The sequence below is a fragment of the Petaurus breviceps genome, unplaced genomic scaffold, assembly GCF_028583685.1.
Source record: "Petaurus breviceps papuanus isolate PSGF00001 unplaced genomic scaffold, PetGlider_PUasm1.0 178, whole genome shotgun sequence".
Taxonomy (NCBI): Eukaryota; Metazoa; Chordata; class Mammalia; order Diprotodontia; family Petauridae; genus Petaurus; species Petaurus breviceps.
In genome coordinates, this window is record NW_027185777.1 from 9,249,734 (window position 1) to 9,267,126 (window position 17,393).

The 17,393-nt window shown below is 35.1% G+C and overlaps 1 protein-coding gene across 1 annotated transcript in view; it reads left to right on the plus strand.

The window, feature by feature from the left end:
• Positions 1–15,980, plus strand: part of STAM (signal transducing adaptor molecule) — a 62,111-nt gene extending 46,131 nt beyond the window's left edge. The window contains exons 7-14 of the mRNA XM_069086265.1: positions 1,563–1,755; positions 2,825–2,919; positions 5,497–5,585; positions 8,319–8,406; positions 8,994–9,048; positions 9,875–10,028; positions 11,757–11,932; positions 14,780–15,980. Of these exons, the coding sequence (XP_068942366.1) occupies positions 1,563–1,755; positions 2,825–2,919; positions 5,497–5,585; positions 8,319–8,406; positions 8,994–9,048; positions 9,875–10,028; positions 11,757–11,932; positions 14,780–15,005 (1,076 nt within the window). The 3' untranslated portion in view covers positions 15,006–15,980. The remainder of the gene's footprint in view (positions 1–1,562; positions 1,756–2,824; positions 2,920–5,496; positions 5,586–8,318; positions 8,407–8,993; positions 9,049–9,874; positions 10,029–11,756; positions 11,933–14,779) is intronic.
• Positions 15,981–17,393: the final 1,413 nt, after the last annotated feature.

A 17,393-nucleotide genomic window follows, 5' to 3' on the forward strand; every position in this document is an offset into this window, starting at 1 on the left:
TTACAAATAGCTTAAGAAAAATCATGTAAGGAATTAACTGGGACTGTAGGCACAGCTCAGAAAGCTGAGGTCATCATAAGTGATCTTGGTCCTTCTTTCCTCTTGCTAACTGTCTTGTGAATGCAACCCCAAAACAAGGCAGCATGGTATAGATTGATAGAGTACTGGACTTGATCCCATTAAATGAATTCGAGTTCATATCCCACCTTAGATACTTGCTAGATGATAATTGGCAGACCCTTAACCACTTAGACCCAGTTTAGTCATCTCTAAGGTGGAGATCACAGTAATTTTACTGTCATAAGGACTGTGTTTTCTAGTCTTTTGTGTAGTCAAAGTTACCCTTGAAGATTCCTTATATTGACTCAGTTTGTATTCTTTCTTAGCAGAAGTCTCTTATTCTCCACCGAGAGGTTATGTAGTTCATTGCAGAAGCGAAGTACTTTTTCTTGAAAAGTGCATAACTCATGTCTTTCTGCCAAAAGTTTGCTGCCTTTTTTATCTTCACACTTGCCTTTATCATTTTCAATTAACCAGAAATACCATTACTTTGTTACCCTAGTGGAACCTAACTTAAAGGGAAAATTCCTCTCCTACCACATGATTGTCACTCTGTGGAGAATGAAGAGCTGAGTAAGCAGTAAACCATGAGAAAGATTCACTTTCCTATGCTGATTTTTGAATCAATAAGTCTTTGGCCTTTTTGTCCCTTTCCCCAGATATGTCATCACTCCCAGGTGTAAGGTTGACTTTAACACAATGTGCATATGATTCAGCTCTCCTGTAAATGTTATAGCAAGGATATGAGTCCTGTCCCCTAATGCCACTTATCTAGGTGTAGTACTGTTTGTTACAAATTTGGGATACTTTAAATGGCATCCTTTTTTTTTAATCATAACTTTAGTTTTGTAGACAGTATTGAAAAGTTAAAGAACTTATTCTTGCGAATAGAGTCCTCCTTTTACAAAATGTATCAGGTGACTAAAATTTTATATTTTTATGTTTTTCTTATATTTGTTGAGTAATCCTTCACTATATGGTCTAGAAAAATACAAGAAAGAGTGCTAGGAGAATATTTTTAAATTAAACAATGAGGTCAAAAAGGTTTGATATGAGAGTTTGACTTTTGATTTTTCAAGGTAACTTAATTTATACACTTGTAAATGTTAAAAGTTGTGTGCCTTTGGTGGATGGTGGTGATTTTTTTAGTTAAGTGAAGTAAAATGATGTAACATTTTAAGAGCTGATCATAAGGTAATTTAAGCATTGTAATTGGCTAAGCAATTTGCTTTTCTGATAGCCTCATACTGTAAAATTCTTTATTTTGCATTGAATTTTAGTTCTTATTTTCTTGCTTATTATCTCTGTGACATTGGGCAAATCAGATAACCCCTCTATGTCTTAGTTTATTCTTTTTTGAAAGGAGGAGGTTGGAACTTAGTGATTCACAAGAGTCCATCAAGCTTTAGATCCCATGTTACTGTCAAATTCAAATGACCTAGTATGCTGAGAAGTGGAGACTACATAAGCCAAATATTTTTACAAATTTAACTGTTTTTCAGCCATTGAGTTGTCATTGAAAGAACAAAGGCAACAGCCAACTACACTTTCCAGTTTGTATCCAAGCACATCAAACCTTTTAACTAACCACCAACATGAGGGTAGGAAAGTTCGTGCTATCTATGATTTTGAAGCTGCTGAAGATAATGAACTAACATTTAAAGCTGGAGAAATCATCACAGTTCTTGATGACAGGTAACTATCATTTAAGATTTTATGTATACACAAGAGTGTTTTGAACTTAAAAATATTACATCTTTATATTGAGAAGCAGGGTGGCATGTTAGAAAGAGAACAGACATCAAAGTCAAGAAGTCATGGCTTCAAGTCCCACCTCCTGACACATTGACTGTGTCAGGACAGTTAATTCACTTAATCTCTCAGTGCTCCCTGGCAACTATCTAAGTCTATAAATTCATCTCCCTCAACCCCGCCATTGTCTGTTTTCTTTCTTTACTCCTTTCCCTATGGTGGAGCCACTCAGAATCCATCCATGGATGTAGCCTACTTGAATGCGTATGTGGTTTGAGGGAGATGGAAGTCAACAATTTACTCATAAAATGGAGGATCCCCAGGCACATCTGCTTTGCTTCTGCCATTTAAGGTCCTTCACACCTTACCGTCTGCCCTATCTTGATGATCTGCAGAATTCCTCTCTTTCTGCACTGTCATATACATATTATTGTAACTTATGGACTCCTCTTACACCCTTAAAATTTAACTGGATTTTCTAAACATCCTGCAACTGAACTTCCTTTTATCTGTTGTTTGCTCTAATTAGAGTGTGAACTGCTTGAGAACAGGGACTTCATAGTCTTTTCTATTCTTATCACTAAGGTTTGGCATTAATTGCCTTTTCATTTGTGTTCATTTTCCTTCATTTGTTCATTCATTCATTTATGTTATATTCAGTGAAATTAATATGTCTGGACAGATACACATCTGTTTGTACATTTTGTGTGTGTACACACACATTATGCATAATCTAATTGAATGTAATTTTCAAACACTACATTTAACAATTTTCATTATTAACTAAATTGTTTAGCAACAAGTTTCATCTTAACAACATCTCACACACAGACTTTTTCTGCAGTTGGATTTGCTACTGCTGATGGTACTTGTTGACCTTTCTAGAAAGACTTGTTATACTTTTATTTTCTGTTTCCTTATATTTGTAATTTCTTTATTTCAAACACATTTATTCTGCCACCATGTTTAATGTTTCAATATGTGCCTAAAAGGATCTTTCCATTAATTTTAGTGATCCCAACTGGTGGAAAGGTGAAACTCATCAGGGCATAGGGTTGTTTCCCTCTAATTTTGTGACAGCTGACCTCAGTGCTGAACCAGAAATGAGTGAGTATTATGCAAACTCTGTATTAAGAATGATGGTGCGCATAGAATAATCTTGTACCTAGTGAGGAACTCATCAATTATTTCTTTAAATAGAACTTCTCTCTTTCAAGAAAATTCTGAGTACCTAGTAACCAACCAGAAAGTAGCCATATGATATTTGAATTTATAGGGGTAAAGACTTGTGCTGGGTCAGCTATCACCACATAAAGCCTGAACCATCTTCTCTTTTAGGCAGACTGGATATCCAGTACATTACTGTCCCAATTTTATGCTTATTAATATCCCATAAATGTCTGCTAAAGGTTTTTTCAGGTCCTACTTCCTTTAAAATTTCTTTGTGTTTTAAAATTTCTGTTTATCAGCCACATATTTTAGTAGTATTGGGGCCACATAATCATTACAAACAAATCTAGGCTAGAAAAACTATATACTTTCTCAGCCTACAGGTTAGTTAATTTTTATTTTCCTCTGGGGTGGAGGGTTGGAGGGATGGGGTGAAATAAATTGAACCATGTGCTGGCTTTTCATCATTGTTTTTCTTTTAGAAATTATTGATAAATTTTATTTTTGCCTCACTGTCTTATATGAATGTAATCTCCCTCCCCAAACCATAATTATATTCCTTGTAACAAAACATAACGAAATAAGGAGTTTAGCAAAACTAATTTAACATATCAACTTAGTTTGACAGTGTATGCAGTGTTCGAACACCCATAGTCTTCCACCCTTGCCAGGAAGGGAGGGGATTGCATTTTCTCATCTTCTTTTGGGGTTAAGTTCAGTTATTACGATTAATTAGAACATGCATTGGATTTTTTCTTTCCAATTACATTATTCATACAAAGGGCTTGTGCTAGGCTGGATGTCACAGCCCTGGGCTGATAAGCAGGTTATTCTGTGGTCAGGAACTCCAGAAAGTGTTTCTCACTTTCCATATGTTAACACCCTAATTCAGGGAGCAGCATATTCTTGACATCCCTGTTTTCCCAATAACCCATTTTAGTGGAATCCTGTGGGCTGCCTGAAATGCAGCTTATGTTTTAAGATGAGCCAGCTGAAACCTGTACAGGAGGGTGCTGGACTTTGCTTTATTAAACAGCTTAGCTTTGGAGGGAAAGGGGATGAGCATTTGTTAAACAACCTATTGTGTACCCAGAACTGCACTCTTATCTGTTTTCCCTGCTTCACAAATAAGAAAATTAAACAAAGAAGATACATAACTGTTCATGCAGAAAAAAAATAACTGGCAAAAGTTCTCCTTAATAATTTCCTTTTGGATGCTGGCACTTTTGTAATGTGAATAAAAATTCAGTTCCTCAAAGCTTTATTGATTCCTCATTGCCTGTAAGGCATTGGGGATCTAGGGAGCAGCTTTCTTTCCTCAAGGAGCTCACCTTCTGGGAGCAGCTGCAGCACACACATGTGCTCATGCAGTCGCTTATGTGCATATTTATGTACATAGATATATATGTATGTATACATGTGTGAGAGAGAGAAAGAGAGACAGACAGACAAGAGAGAGAGAAGAGAGAGGGAGAGAAAGAGAAGGGCAAAACAGAAGTAGTGTCACTGAGGAGGTAGCAATTGATCTGATCCTCGAGACTAGTTAGGAAGCTATTACAGTAGTCCAGGTAAGGACGTATGTTCCTGACAACTTCATTTTCAATACTTTATACACTATATAAATGAAGTGCCCTTGCATACATTGCTTATCAGTGAATGTAATGATTGTTTTAGACAGATTAGGGTGGTAGGAAAGAGCAGGATGAGCTTCCTACTTCCCAGGAAGTGCCAAATGGCTTTTAGGCATTTTAACTGAGTCACCTTTTCATCGCAAAATGCAGTTTGTCTGAAAAATACAGACATAGATTAGGACATTATTACCATATCCTACCAAAAGCACTCAGTATCTAGATGGAGTTTTCATGTTCTCCATCCATTTTGGTTGTTAGGTAAGGGTTTTATTTGGTTCTTTTTCTTCCTGACAGGTTTCATGCATTTACTTAGTATTTGATAGTCTATGAGTCCATTAAAAAAAAATTTGAATTTCTTAAATAGCATTTTTGTCAGTTTAACTGTTAATGGTATATTTCCATGAAATGACAAGCATTTAAAAGGCCATTAGGACTTAATACTACTTTTCCTCTCATTAAATATGATCTTAATATATTATAAATCCCTTTAGTTTCATGATCTAAAAAATAGATATAGCATGGGAAGACAGACACAAAATAAAATGAAAAAACTTTGACAAAGTCGTCACTTTTAGTATGTATTTATCATTTTACCTGACTGCTTGATACAAATTTGGAAGTAAGGGAAGAATTAATGCCTCTTCAAGGACAATAAGAAAAATTGTATTTTCTAAGTTAATTGCTTTTGAAAATGGAATTTTAAGATTATTAGTAAGAAAAAGTGAATTGTCATAATTCACCAGATTATATTCTAAAGAATTAGAACCTCTCCTCAACTTAGTTGCCTTTTGGAGTAGAATTTCAATTTGAACAGTTAGTACTTTTGGTATAACAGAAAATATTTAGTAATTCATATATTTTAAAAAATATTTACACATTACAGTTAAAACAGAGAAGAAGACGGTACAATTCAGTGATGATGTTCAGGTGGAAACAATAGAGCCTGAGCCTGAGCCAGTATATATTGATGAAGTAAGTATACTATTATCTTCAAAATTTTTTTCATTTTAAAATGGAATTGATCAATAAGATGATAATATATAGCTAAAACTTATCTTAAAAGTAACATCTTTTTGCTTAATGTCATTGAAAAGAATTTATTTTTTTGCCATAGGAACTTAACAACATCTGCTAATAATTATTAGGAAAATTAGAGTAAGATATTAATAAAAATGGAGAATTCATGTTGAGAGAACATTTTATTAGCACACACATATGTATTACATTTTGTCCTCCAAATTATAAAATATGCTTTTCTTGAGAATACTGTAGATTGTCCACCATCCTCAATACACACACACACATACATACTCTTTTTCTGTTTCTCCATACATACATATATATATATATGTTTATACCCCCCTCCCCAAAATGTACACTTTGCAGTGCCACTTGAAAGAATGTCTGCTATAATAGGGATACAAATTTCATTCACTTGAATTAAAAGCTTCATTCTTTTTTTTTGCTTTTTGGAGGGCGGTTGGGGTTAAGTGACTTGCCCAAGGTCATATGGCTAGTTTTTGTGTTAGATATCTGAGGCTGGATTTGAACTCAGGTCCTCCTGACTCCAGGGCCTGTGTTCTATTCACTGTGCCATCTAGGCACCCAAAAGCTTCATTCTTGAATTTATTGTCATAAATATAAAAAAAAGAGTAGTATTGTAATACAGTTTTATCATTTAGCACTTTCCTGGTGATTTATTCTTAATATCTCCATAACCTTCATAAAACTTTTTAATTTCAAGGTGCATGCAGTTGGGTTTAGGGAATTAGTTCAGAAACTTAGGAATTTTGTACACTAACTGGGGACCCTATGGGAATAGTAATAGCTGACATAAATTATCATTTTTTTTGTGTCATGACATTCCCAGTGAGTGTCAGTGTGATGTAGGTGCTACAAGTATAATCCCTATCTTACAACTGATAGAATTGGGTTTTAGAGAAGTTGAACAATGTGACAAAGGAAGGAGTTATGCACAGGTTTCTGGTCACTGTAATTCCCACACACTTTCCATTATATCACACTGCACCCCGAGGAGTAAACTAAGCTGATGTCTCTACAAGAATCAGAAAAATCATGCTGGGTCAGCTAAAGCCCAAACACATTGTATTAAAATGCCAGACTGATTAGGCCAGTGATCCATTCATCCTAACCAAATGCTACTCTAGCAGCAAATCAATGGAAATTCTTTGGTAGAGCATGGCATTGTGCATTCATGCAGTATGTCTCAGGTACCAGACTATTTGTTGAACATTTATGCTAGTAGATATGCTTTAACATGGAACTTCACTTCTTTTTTTTTTTTTTTTTTAAAGCAGTCAGGGTTAAGTAACTTGCTCAAGGTTACATGGCCAGTTATTTCTGGGTGTGGTGCCAAGTGTCTGAGCCCGGATTCGATCCCCAGGTCATCCCGACACTGGGGCCGGTGCTCTTACTTGCTGAACCACCTGGTCGTCCCTTGGAACTTCACTTCTTAAACTCATTTGAAAATTGTAAAATGGGTGCTGAATCTTTTTTCTTTATGTTGTTCTGGTGGTAATAAAAGAGATTATTTAAGATAACTTGATTCTTTTGACTTTAAAAGACTGTAGACATGAGAGCTACCATAATTAAAATTTGAGGATACATATTTGGTGTCTCTAAGAACTGTTTTTTGGTTCTGCCACCAGCTGTGTATCCTTGGGCATGTCACTTAATTTCTTTGGGCTGATTTCCTCTTTGACAGAAGAAAGGGATGTTTGCACTAGATGATCTCTAAGACCTCTTCAGCCATAAGATTCTGTGGTTTTATTAAAACATAATTTTATTTTGGGGGCAGTTGGGGTTAAGTGACTTGCCCTGGGTCACACAGCTAGTGTCTGAGGCTGGATTTGAACTTGGGTCCTCCTCTGAATTCATGGCTGGTTCTCTGTCCACCAACCCACAAAGCTACCTCTCTAAAGAGACATTTAAGTAATTCTTTTACTTAGAATTTGATGACCCACTTAAGTATCTCTATGACTCAAGACTGTCTTGATGTACTGTTCTGGAATACTTTTAAATTGCATAGGGGAAGAAGAATATTCTGTTTACAAAATAAAACGGTTTTCTTCATAGGAAATCTAAATTGTGCATTCAAAATATTCTTTCTAACAACCTCTTAAATATAGAAGAATGTGTTGAAGGTAGTTTTGATGATAGAAAGGCAGTGAACTTCTGATCACTCATTTGAACTTGCTGCATTTAAAACTTTTAAAACCAGGCTGAAACAGTCAGGGAAAGTGCTCTTAGGACTCTAAAGACTCCACTTAAAACTAGGAAACAGCTGGAAATGTCTTGGCCAATACTTGCTTGAAGCAGGTGCCTACACTCGGCTTACTCCCAGACATGGTGGGAAATGAAGTAAGGATCAAGGCAGTGGCCACCAGACTTCTTGTCCTTTCAGCATTGTGTTCAGTAGTATTATGGGTTCCACTCAAGATCCCACCATCTTTACCTGGGGAATAGTGATTATGCATCTAGCTGTACTTCTTACAAGGAATCACCTTTTTTAGGGTTAAAAATAAGTGAGGATTTTAAATGACTTGGTAATCACATGATAACATATTGAATAGATACACAGGCATCAAAGTTGAGCATCTTGAGTATTGTAAAGTTGTCTGTGAAATAATACTGCAAATAAGGAGAACCCATTGTTACTGTACCCTCACTACCTTATTACTAAAGGACAAAATGGACCAACTTCTACAGATGTTACAAAGTGCAGATCCAAATGATGACCAGCCAGATCTACCAGAACTGCTTCATTTGGAAGGTAAACGTTATCTTCCCATTAAAGCAATTAGTTTTCGTGAATGGGATTTGAGGGGTATCATTAGACTTGGTACTTACTGGCCTACTATACTGTATCCCACATTACAGTGAAATGGAGGGTAATGAAAGGAAAAGGACCAGTACGAAGTTAGGAATGGTTTGGTCTTCATCTTGAGAGTATTCTCTCAGTTTTGCTTATGTATAGTTTGTGCCCATTGCATTTTTTGGTTCCTTTTTTTAGTTTAAGGAAGGTCTGGTATGCTTGGTTTTAGGCTGTTTCATACACAAATTTAAGAATCTTCATGGTTTTGTGCTTTGCCATTTTTTAGATCTCACTTGACTTCTGTGATTCTCATCCAGACTATGTTTAGACCTTATACTGCTCAGAATCAGACAATTTTAGTCAAAATTTTGGGGATCAGTTATCCAGCAAGCATTTATTAAGCACTTTCTATGTGCCACCCACTGTGCAGGGCACTGGGGATGAAAAAAAAAGAAAGATGAAAAATCACTTGGTCCTTTGGAGGGGAGGAGGGGCATGGCAAAATGTGTGTATGTGCTCATCTTTGATGGCTCTTGTACCCTTAGCAATCTGTCACCAAATGGGACCACTTATCGATGAAAAACTGGAGGATATTGACAGGTAAAGAACACGAATCATTTTGTATCAACACTGTGCTTCCTTTTAATGCTGTCTCTAAATTTGGTACTGTCATATCTGCCTACATAGTAAAATATGAAGTGACCAAATTGTTTACCTGAATCTATCAAATTTTTACAAAATGTAGTCAAGGGGACTCAAAATAGTAGTAGCCGACATCATATAGGACTTTAAGATTTGTAAGGAATGTTACATCTTCAGTTAACCTCACAGTCAAATATTGTAGGAATTATGTCCATCTTTCAGATGAGGAAATTGAAGGCCAGAGATAAGTGACATATTCATTTTCATATTCTTATTATGTACTGAAGAATTTAAATCCAGCCCTGTGCTGATTCCAAGTCTGACACTACTTTATCCATTTGGAAATTCAAGAAGAAAACCCACCAAACCCTTTTTTGTATTGAAGTGAGGATTTAGTTGACTTTCAATGATCTTGGCTCTTGAGAAATTTCTTAAGAATGCCGTTCTTGCTAATAAGAGATCATTTTTCTCCAGTCGTTCCTTTCACAAGTTACTGAGCCCCAAATAATTTGGGAAACACTCAGTTGTGGTTGCATAAGCCCCATGAGCTACAAGAATCTCCCAGTTTGGCTTCTATAGCTTTGAATTTTACTTGCCATGGTATAAAACTTCTGGGTAGCTCAGATAAGAAATGAGAACAGGGATTCTCTGCCACTTGGTAAGAACCACAGTCTAACTTATACAGTGCAGCACCCTATTCACGTTTTATTGCTTAGTTACAAAGATTATTATTTAAGCAGTTTGGTTTTTGAGCAACAACTTGGTTTATTGTGTGATGTTACAGAAAACATTCAGAACTTTCAGAACTCAATGTCAAAGTGATGGATGCTCTTTCATTGTATAACAAATTGATGAATGAAGACCCAATGTATTCCATGTATGCAAAATTACAGAACCAGCAGTATTATATGCAGTCACCTGGCGTTTCTGGTTCTCAGGTATGATAAAATTTTTTAAAAGCTTTTTATGTGTGTGATTTTAAAAATGCTTGAAGAAATGATTCAAGGGTGTTTCATCACAATCAGTTATTTAGGAGATTCTCCCTTGTCTTTTATCTCTACTTTAAAAATATTGGAGCAAATTAACATTTTAAGATGAAAAGGAATTGTTACGGTAAACTAGTAGTACTTAGCAGCACTCATTGTTACTTTTGAGTATCATATTAGAAACATCGTATGTTAAATTTTTGTCTTTTTTTTTTCTTGGAGGGGAGAAGTCAGGGCAATTGGGGTTAAGTAACTTGCTCAAGGTCACACAGCTAGTAAGTGTTAAGTGTCAGGTCAAATTTGAATTCGGGTGTTCCTGACTCCAGGGCCGATACTCTACTCCCTGCGCCACCTAGCTACCCTCAAATGTTAAATTTTTTAAAAAATCAAATGTTTTGATTGCCTAGAATGTTCTTGGTTTGTAGTGAGATGGGTCAGTAGCTAACTAGATACCTTATTCTAAATTTCTGTTGGTTTAAAATAAAAATACTGCTGTTGAATGTGTAAGATAAATAAAACTGTTCTCTGAAAAATAAAACACTTTCTATGCTATAGATTTGACTAAAACTGTTCTTATTAGTGCAAATAATAAATTCCTCAGCGTGGTCTTGTTATTTGAATTTGCATTGCATATTTCCATTGAGCTGGAGCCAGTTTCCATAACTTGGAATTATGTGAGTGTGAATACATTCAACCATTTCATGGGATTAACTATTCATACTAATCAATACCTAGCCATATGCTGAAACTATTTCACAGTTTCACCTATATTAAAATTTGGTGTATACTCTTTTATCTCATTACAACAGACTAGTCTCTAGCATTAATGTTAATCTAATATAGCAGACAGTTCTAATATATAGAATGTAAATATTTTAAGTATGTTCAAGAGAAGTTGAACGCTATGTGTGTTTAAGGGGAAGGACTTTTTAGATAAAAGCATCATTAAAAAAAAAAAAACCTGAAGTTCTGCTTCTCTTTTAGAGTATGTCTTCTCAAATTAAACACTATCTGTTCCAAGAAGTGCTACCCAGAGAACATCCTGGTGACTTGGACAAATGAACACTAATAGGGAGCTCATATTATTATATAATCTCTTATGGACTTTTCTGAGGAGAGGAGAATAAATAAACAAGTAAATAAATTGTGAATTACTCAAACAAATTGAGATCGTCTGTAGAATGGTGTCATCTCAGACATTCCCTAGCCCTGCTCCTTTTATAGACAAGCAAACTCAGGTGCAGAGGGGCTAGGCTGCTTGCCTAACCTAGGCTTCTTGCTCATGCAAGCAACTTGGCAGTGGGTGGACCTAGGGTTTGAGCCCAGGCCCTTGGGCTTCACTCAAGATCTAGGACTCTTCTTACTGCTCCATTGCCTCCTTCAGTAAAAGAAGGCCTGGGAGAGATATCTGTATCTCTTTGTCATGTAGGAAATCATGAATATAGGTAAGGAACCTCAGCCTTGGAAACCAGAAATCCATCTCACTGCCATACTTTGGATCATTGCCAGATGGAGCCCAGAGTCAAGTCATATGTCTGAGGCACCTTGACTCTTTTTGAAACAGTTAACCTCTTGAAAAGATTTTAATTTTTCCTTATATTTTAAAGGGATATGGTTTATTGAGCTATAGTTAAAATGGACCTTTTTGATGTTTAATATTTTCATGTATGACTTTTCTAGGTATATCCAGGGCAGCCTCAAAGTGGTGCTTATTTGGTGGCAGGGAGTGCCCAAATGGGCCATCTTCAGAGCTACAGCCTTCCCCCGGAGCAAATACCTTCTCTCAGTCAAGGAGCAGTTCCACCGTCAGCAAACCCAGCACTTCCTAGTCAACAAGCTCAGACTTCTTACCCTAAGTAATTTGAATGTTTTGTTTGGAATGAATTCTAGGAAAACTTTACTTAAATTTTCCATTTGTTTTTCATTTACTGTCCAGATGGGTACATTCAAATGATCAGATTAGATTTAACCTCTTGGATCAAAATTTCTCATTCTAAGAAATTTTCTTTGTTGAGAAATATTTAGTTACTCCTTTTGAAAAATGCCTGAAAAAGGACTTTCTGAAATTAAAATCTGATAATATTTATGGTTTGAATCACAATATTCATATAAAACTTGAAATTGACTAGTAATTTTTTTATGTCATTAAAATCAATGACACTATTTCCTTGCTTCTGGTTTGGAAAATATGTCATTATAAGGGAGGTTAGGTACCTGTGGACAAAAGCTAGAGATGAGCTCCTTTCAACAAATTCCATTCGCATAAATGGCAAAACCGAAAAAGCAATTCAATTCAATATGCATTAATCAAACACTTTCTATGTACTGGGTATTGTGCTTTGTACAAAGACAAAATAGAAAGTCCCTGTTCTCCTGGAGCCTACACTCTACTAAGGTATACACCATGTAAATAAATCCTTAGAAGATAATTGGTGGAGGAAGAAGACACTGAGAGTCTGGGGAGTTTCAGGAGAGGACTTTCTTAGAAGGGGACACTTGGGCTGAGCTTTGAAGGAGAATAAAGATTCGGAGGAACTTGAGTAAAGGAGGAATTTATGTCAGGCCCACCTGTACAATCATGCAGGAGGGCATTGGAGGGCTACCAGAGGTCCTCTCATCGGCCCTGTTATACATATAGCATTTGGAAACTCACCATGCGGTAGCGTTCTTTTTGCATCTACTCTGGGATGCTCTGGATAGACACATACTTCCTTCCACTATGGTCAGGAGAGGTTAGCACTTGAGATGCTGAGTAATGGCAAACTATTTTTTCTCCAAGTTCTCTTAGAGTGACCTTTTGTGGTTCTAATGAGGGTCATCTTTTGTATGATCGGCCTGGGATATACAGGACTCAGATGGATGCCTACCGTGGTGCTTTTCATGATTCTGTGAATATGAAGGTGCTAGTGGTGCTGGTGGTTGTAAGACATTAGCATATGTGGCTTCAGTTTCTTCTACCACTGCTGCCTTTCCAAATGGTGTCACAGCTCTAGGCAACAGATATCCTGAAGTGATTATCTCTTCATCATTGATTACAAAGGCATAAATTCTTTGGGCATTACAGATACTCACCCGTTCATCAGCATTTTGGGGCTCGAGGAAGTTTATCCTCTGACGCTAGTGTTGTTGTCAATTGATTAGGACTAGGCAAAATTATAAAATAATTGAAATTTTTCCCCACCTCTTGTCATTTGACATGGAGTACTCCGATGCTGTCCTTTATTATCCCTACTGACCATTTATCACTTTTCTTATGGATGTCCCATACATATGATTTAATTTGCCTATACTTTATTCTTATAAAAATGTAATTATCTTCTTGTCATCTAGTCTCTAATGGTCCTGTTTTGTCATGGTCTTGTTTTGTATTCATGTAAAAATTCATAAAATTGTAATTTTTTCCCCCATCACAAAATTTTAATCTTAGATCTTTTGGAGACCAAGGTCTAAAACTCTAGAGGGTTACTGTAAAACTGGGATTTGGAGCACAGTGGCAGACACTTGGGAAGTTATTTTGTTGTAAGAAGACTTCAACTCACATTAAACTGGCACATAAAGCTGGTTGTATAGTCCACAACACATAGACATGATCCCGAACTGACCTTCATCTAAATTACTATGATCTTAGGGCAACATGTCTCAATCCTTGGCTTGCTAAGGGTTACTGAGAGAAGATAGAGCACAGACTGAGAGTTCATTTTCTGACCTCTAACCTTTAGGATATCAGGAGTGAATTTGTTCCTCCACTATCAAATAGAAATGAAACACTGAAGTCCAAACACAGACGTTCCCCCACAAAAGTGTTTAATTGCCTTAATATTTTGAACTCCTCTCAATTTAGGTAAATTCCTGAAAACATACTTTGTGTTTTGTTTAGTTTTTTTCCTCTCCTTTACGTGGTCTTCACTTGAATATTGTCTTTGAAATAAATAAGTAATTTCTCTCTAAAGGTTTTTTTTTTAAACCAGTTGATATATACTGTAATGGTTTCCCAATCCTAACATTAACATATATTAGCAACTTAGTATTTTTTTTTCTGAAATGGATATAATATAGAATACTAATGGAAAAATTAACCAAACTTGTTGATCAAGTTGATGTCAAGGTAAAACTTGACCCTGCTTTTAATAATAATTATCTTGGAAAAGGTCCTATATTGTTTGAAGTTGAAATAGCTTGAAGAATACCTCAGTCTCTTTGATGTACCTACATTGTCTGATTTATTGATAATTTATACAGTCCTTGTCATAACAGAAATGGAAATGTCCTTAAAATATTTACTTAAGTCTGTAGAGTAGATGTTGAGGAGAACTATACAGTGAACCCAAATTTATTTCAATTGCCACAACATAAAAAGCATATTGCATTTATTAAAACCTACCATGGTTTTTTTCATTTCTGTTTTTGGAGAGGGTTTGTTTTTAAATTCTTTTTTGAGGGGGGAAAGCAAGGCAATTGGGGTTGTTTTAAATTTCTTAATAAGCAGTAGTTGTAGAAAATAAGTTTATGACTAAATTGATAAAAAATTTTAAAGGTTTTTTGACAATTGTTCAATTTGAATTTTTCATAATTGATGAAATTTTGGAAAGGAAGCTTAAATTTATACTGTACCCCATCTTGTTTATGTATTGCATTTTAGTTCTGTTTTATTACCTCTGTCTTTATATAACTGTTATTTATGCAATTTTTTTTTTCTTTTTCAGCACAATGGTCAGTTCTGTACAAGGAAATACATACCCCAACCAGGCTTCAGTATATAGTCCTCCTCCTGCTGCTGCTACTGCTGATGTCACAGTATACCAGAATGCTGGAACTAGTCTACCCCAGGTGCCAAACTATAATTTAGCATCTTCTACACTGCCTCAGCCACCTGGTAATCAACAGCCACCTCAACCACAACAAACATATACCCAGAAGGCTCTTCTATAGGACACGAACTTGAGATTCCTAATTGTGGCTAACCTCTGCTAAGTGCAGCTGACAATATTATGAGTTCCTTCCTTTAAATCTTAAGATTTGTTTATCCTCCACTTATAGGAATCTATCTTGACAAACAAGTGCAGTGATTGAAGAAGGTAGAACTACGTTCAATTTGCACTGACTTTTTAGGGAATTTTCATTTTATGCAGAGGAATGAAACTACTTAGGACATTTAGTTCCTTTCAAAATGCCTGAAAATTGGTACAAGATTATTTATGTCTGGTAAAATTGGCTGGTCTGTGAAAAACCCAAACTTGCAAAACTTGTGGCATATATGTTATGTACATATATTGTGTGTGACTTCATTCGTGGCCATTTTGAATTGCAATGGTGATCATGTGAATATATTTAACACTTAAATTAATTTTACATTGCTATTTTATTTTAGTCAGAAGCAAACTACCATGTTTCATAGAGTTTTATGTGGACTTATGGAGACTGCAGTATCTTCTAAAATGCAGGAGAATGAAATGTTATAACATTAATATTTGAGAGCTTTTTGTTGTCTATATTTTATTTCACACTAATTGACCCTACATTTTACTAATTGTAAACAGAACATAAATATATCATGGCTTTCTTCAGCCTTTGATTACTGTTAACTGTCATATCAAGATGAATTAGCCAAATTATCAATGAGGTCATAGAAAATGGTAACCCTCCTTTTAACCAGCTATTAAATTTTATCCTGATATTTTAAAAATACTCAACATATCATGGGACCATGAGGTAAATTAAGTAGAATCTCATACTATCATTTTATTGTTTAAAACACATATTGTGGGGTTTTTTCCTTAGTGAAAATATGTAACTAGACTAATGAACTGTTTTCTGTTGTTTATTGGTGGCAATGACACCAAAGACAAAGGGGAATGAATGGAAATTTTTAAACTGGAAAGAAAACATAAAATACACTACATTTTCCATGTGTCTTGTAATTATTTAGAGGTTAAAGAACCTTGAAAGTTGAGAAATTATAAACATCTTTGGAAATTAAGAAGTTGATTCATCTCTTTTATCCTCTTTGACTATTTTAAATCTGTTTCTTTTCTTTCCAAATAGTGAGTTCTTTAATTCATTAAAGAGAGAGGAAAACAGATAATCCAAAATAATTTATATCTGTAACTTTGCTTAGCAGCTTATGTATTTACAACTCTAACCTTTGCTTTTAATTTGGTTGTTTTTAGTTCTTGTCTTGATTCTTGATTCCTTTTTAATCTAATTTTGTTTCTCTCCAATGTGAATAATGCCATTTTATTCATCTGACGATTTTATATTCTTGAATATTTTACTTTCAGTCAGCTTGAAAAACTTTGGCACTGATAACATACTAGACTTCCTTAAATATTTGTGGTTACTCTGGTTGTACTACATTCTATTACTAGACACTAATATATCACTGACAGTATTCAAATGCATATATTGTTAAAAGGAATTGAGTTAGCAAATTTTCACATCTATGTGAACATCATATTTGACTTGTATTCTTTGTAAAATATTTTCACCACTTGACAGATGGTTTACTAATATTTCAACAGATTTACTGTTCCATTCTTGGAATGTTGGAAATTCTTGCTAGTCTAAAACTTAAATATTTTGTTGCAGTGATGTGTTTATGCTACATTGACATTATGTTGACCTCCTGACAAATTTCATTTAAATTTATTCATTTTTTCTTCTTGAAGTATGGTTGCCATTGTCCTTCTTGATAAGCATCATTTATCCCCAAGATAAATTTTCTTCTTTCTAACTTGAATAGTTTAGCACCATTGATAAACTATTCCCTAAGTTAGTACTTCTTTTTACCTGGTATGTATCAGGTAAATTCCAGTTAGTTATGTGTCAATATTACCTTCCTTACTGGGTATGTCTTTCAGTTTTTATGTAGTCATCCTTTAAATCTCATAATCCTTAATCTCTATATGGAAATATCCAGACTTGTTATAGACTTATGCAGATTTCTTTGTCCTCATTAGAGTACTAGATTTATGGAATCAGTGATAATTGTACATCATGGAACAGAAATATTTTAAAATGGTAAGTACTTAAAGCTAAAAATATGAATCTTGCTCTTACTTCGTTTATTAAGAATCTTAAGTCTGAAATCTGTTTAGTATACACAATTTAGCTTCTCCTTTCTTCATCTTTAATGTTTCTTGGCCTCTCTTTGGTTTCTCTCTCGAATTAAAATTTCAAATACCGACTTCCACAGAATTTGCATAAATTGAGTGTCTTTGTGCTTAGTATTGTTGTTGCTTCAGAGTATCGAATTTGGGTGTAAAACTATTTTTTTTTTAATTTAGGATATCCCTTATCTGATAGACTAAATTTGAAAAA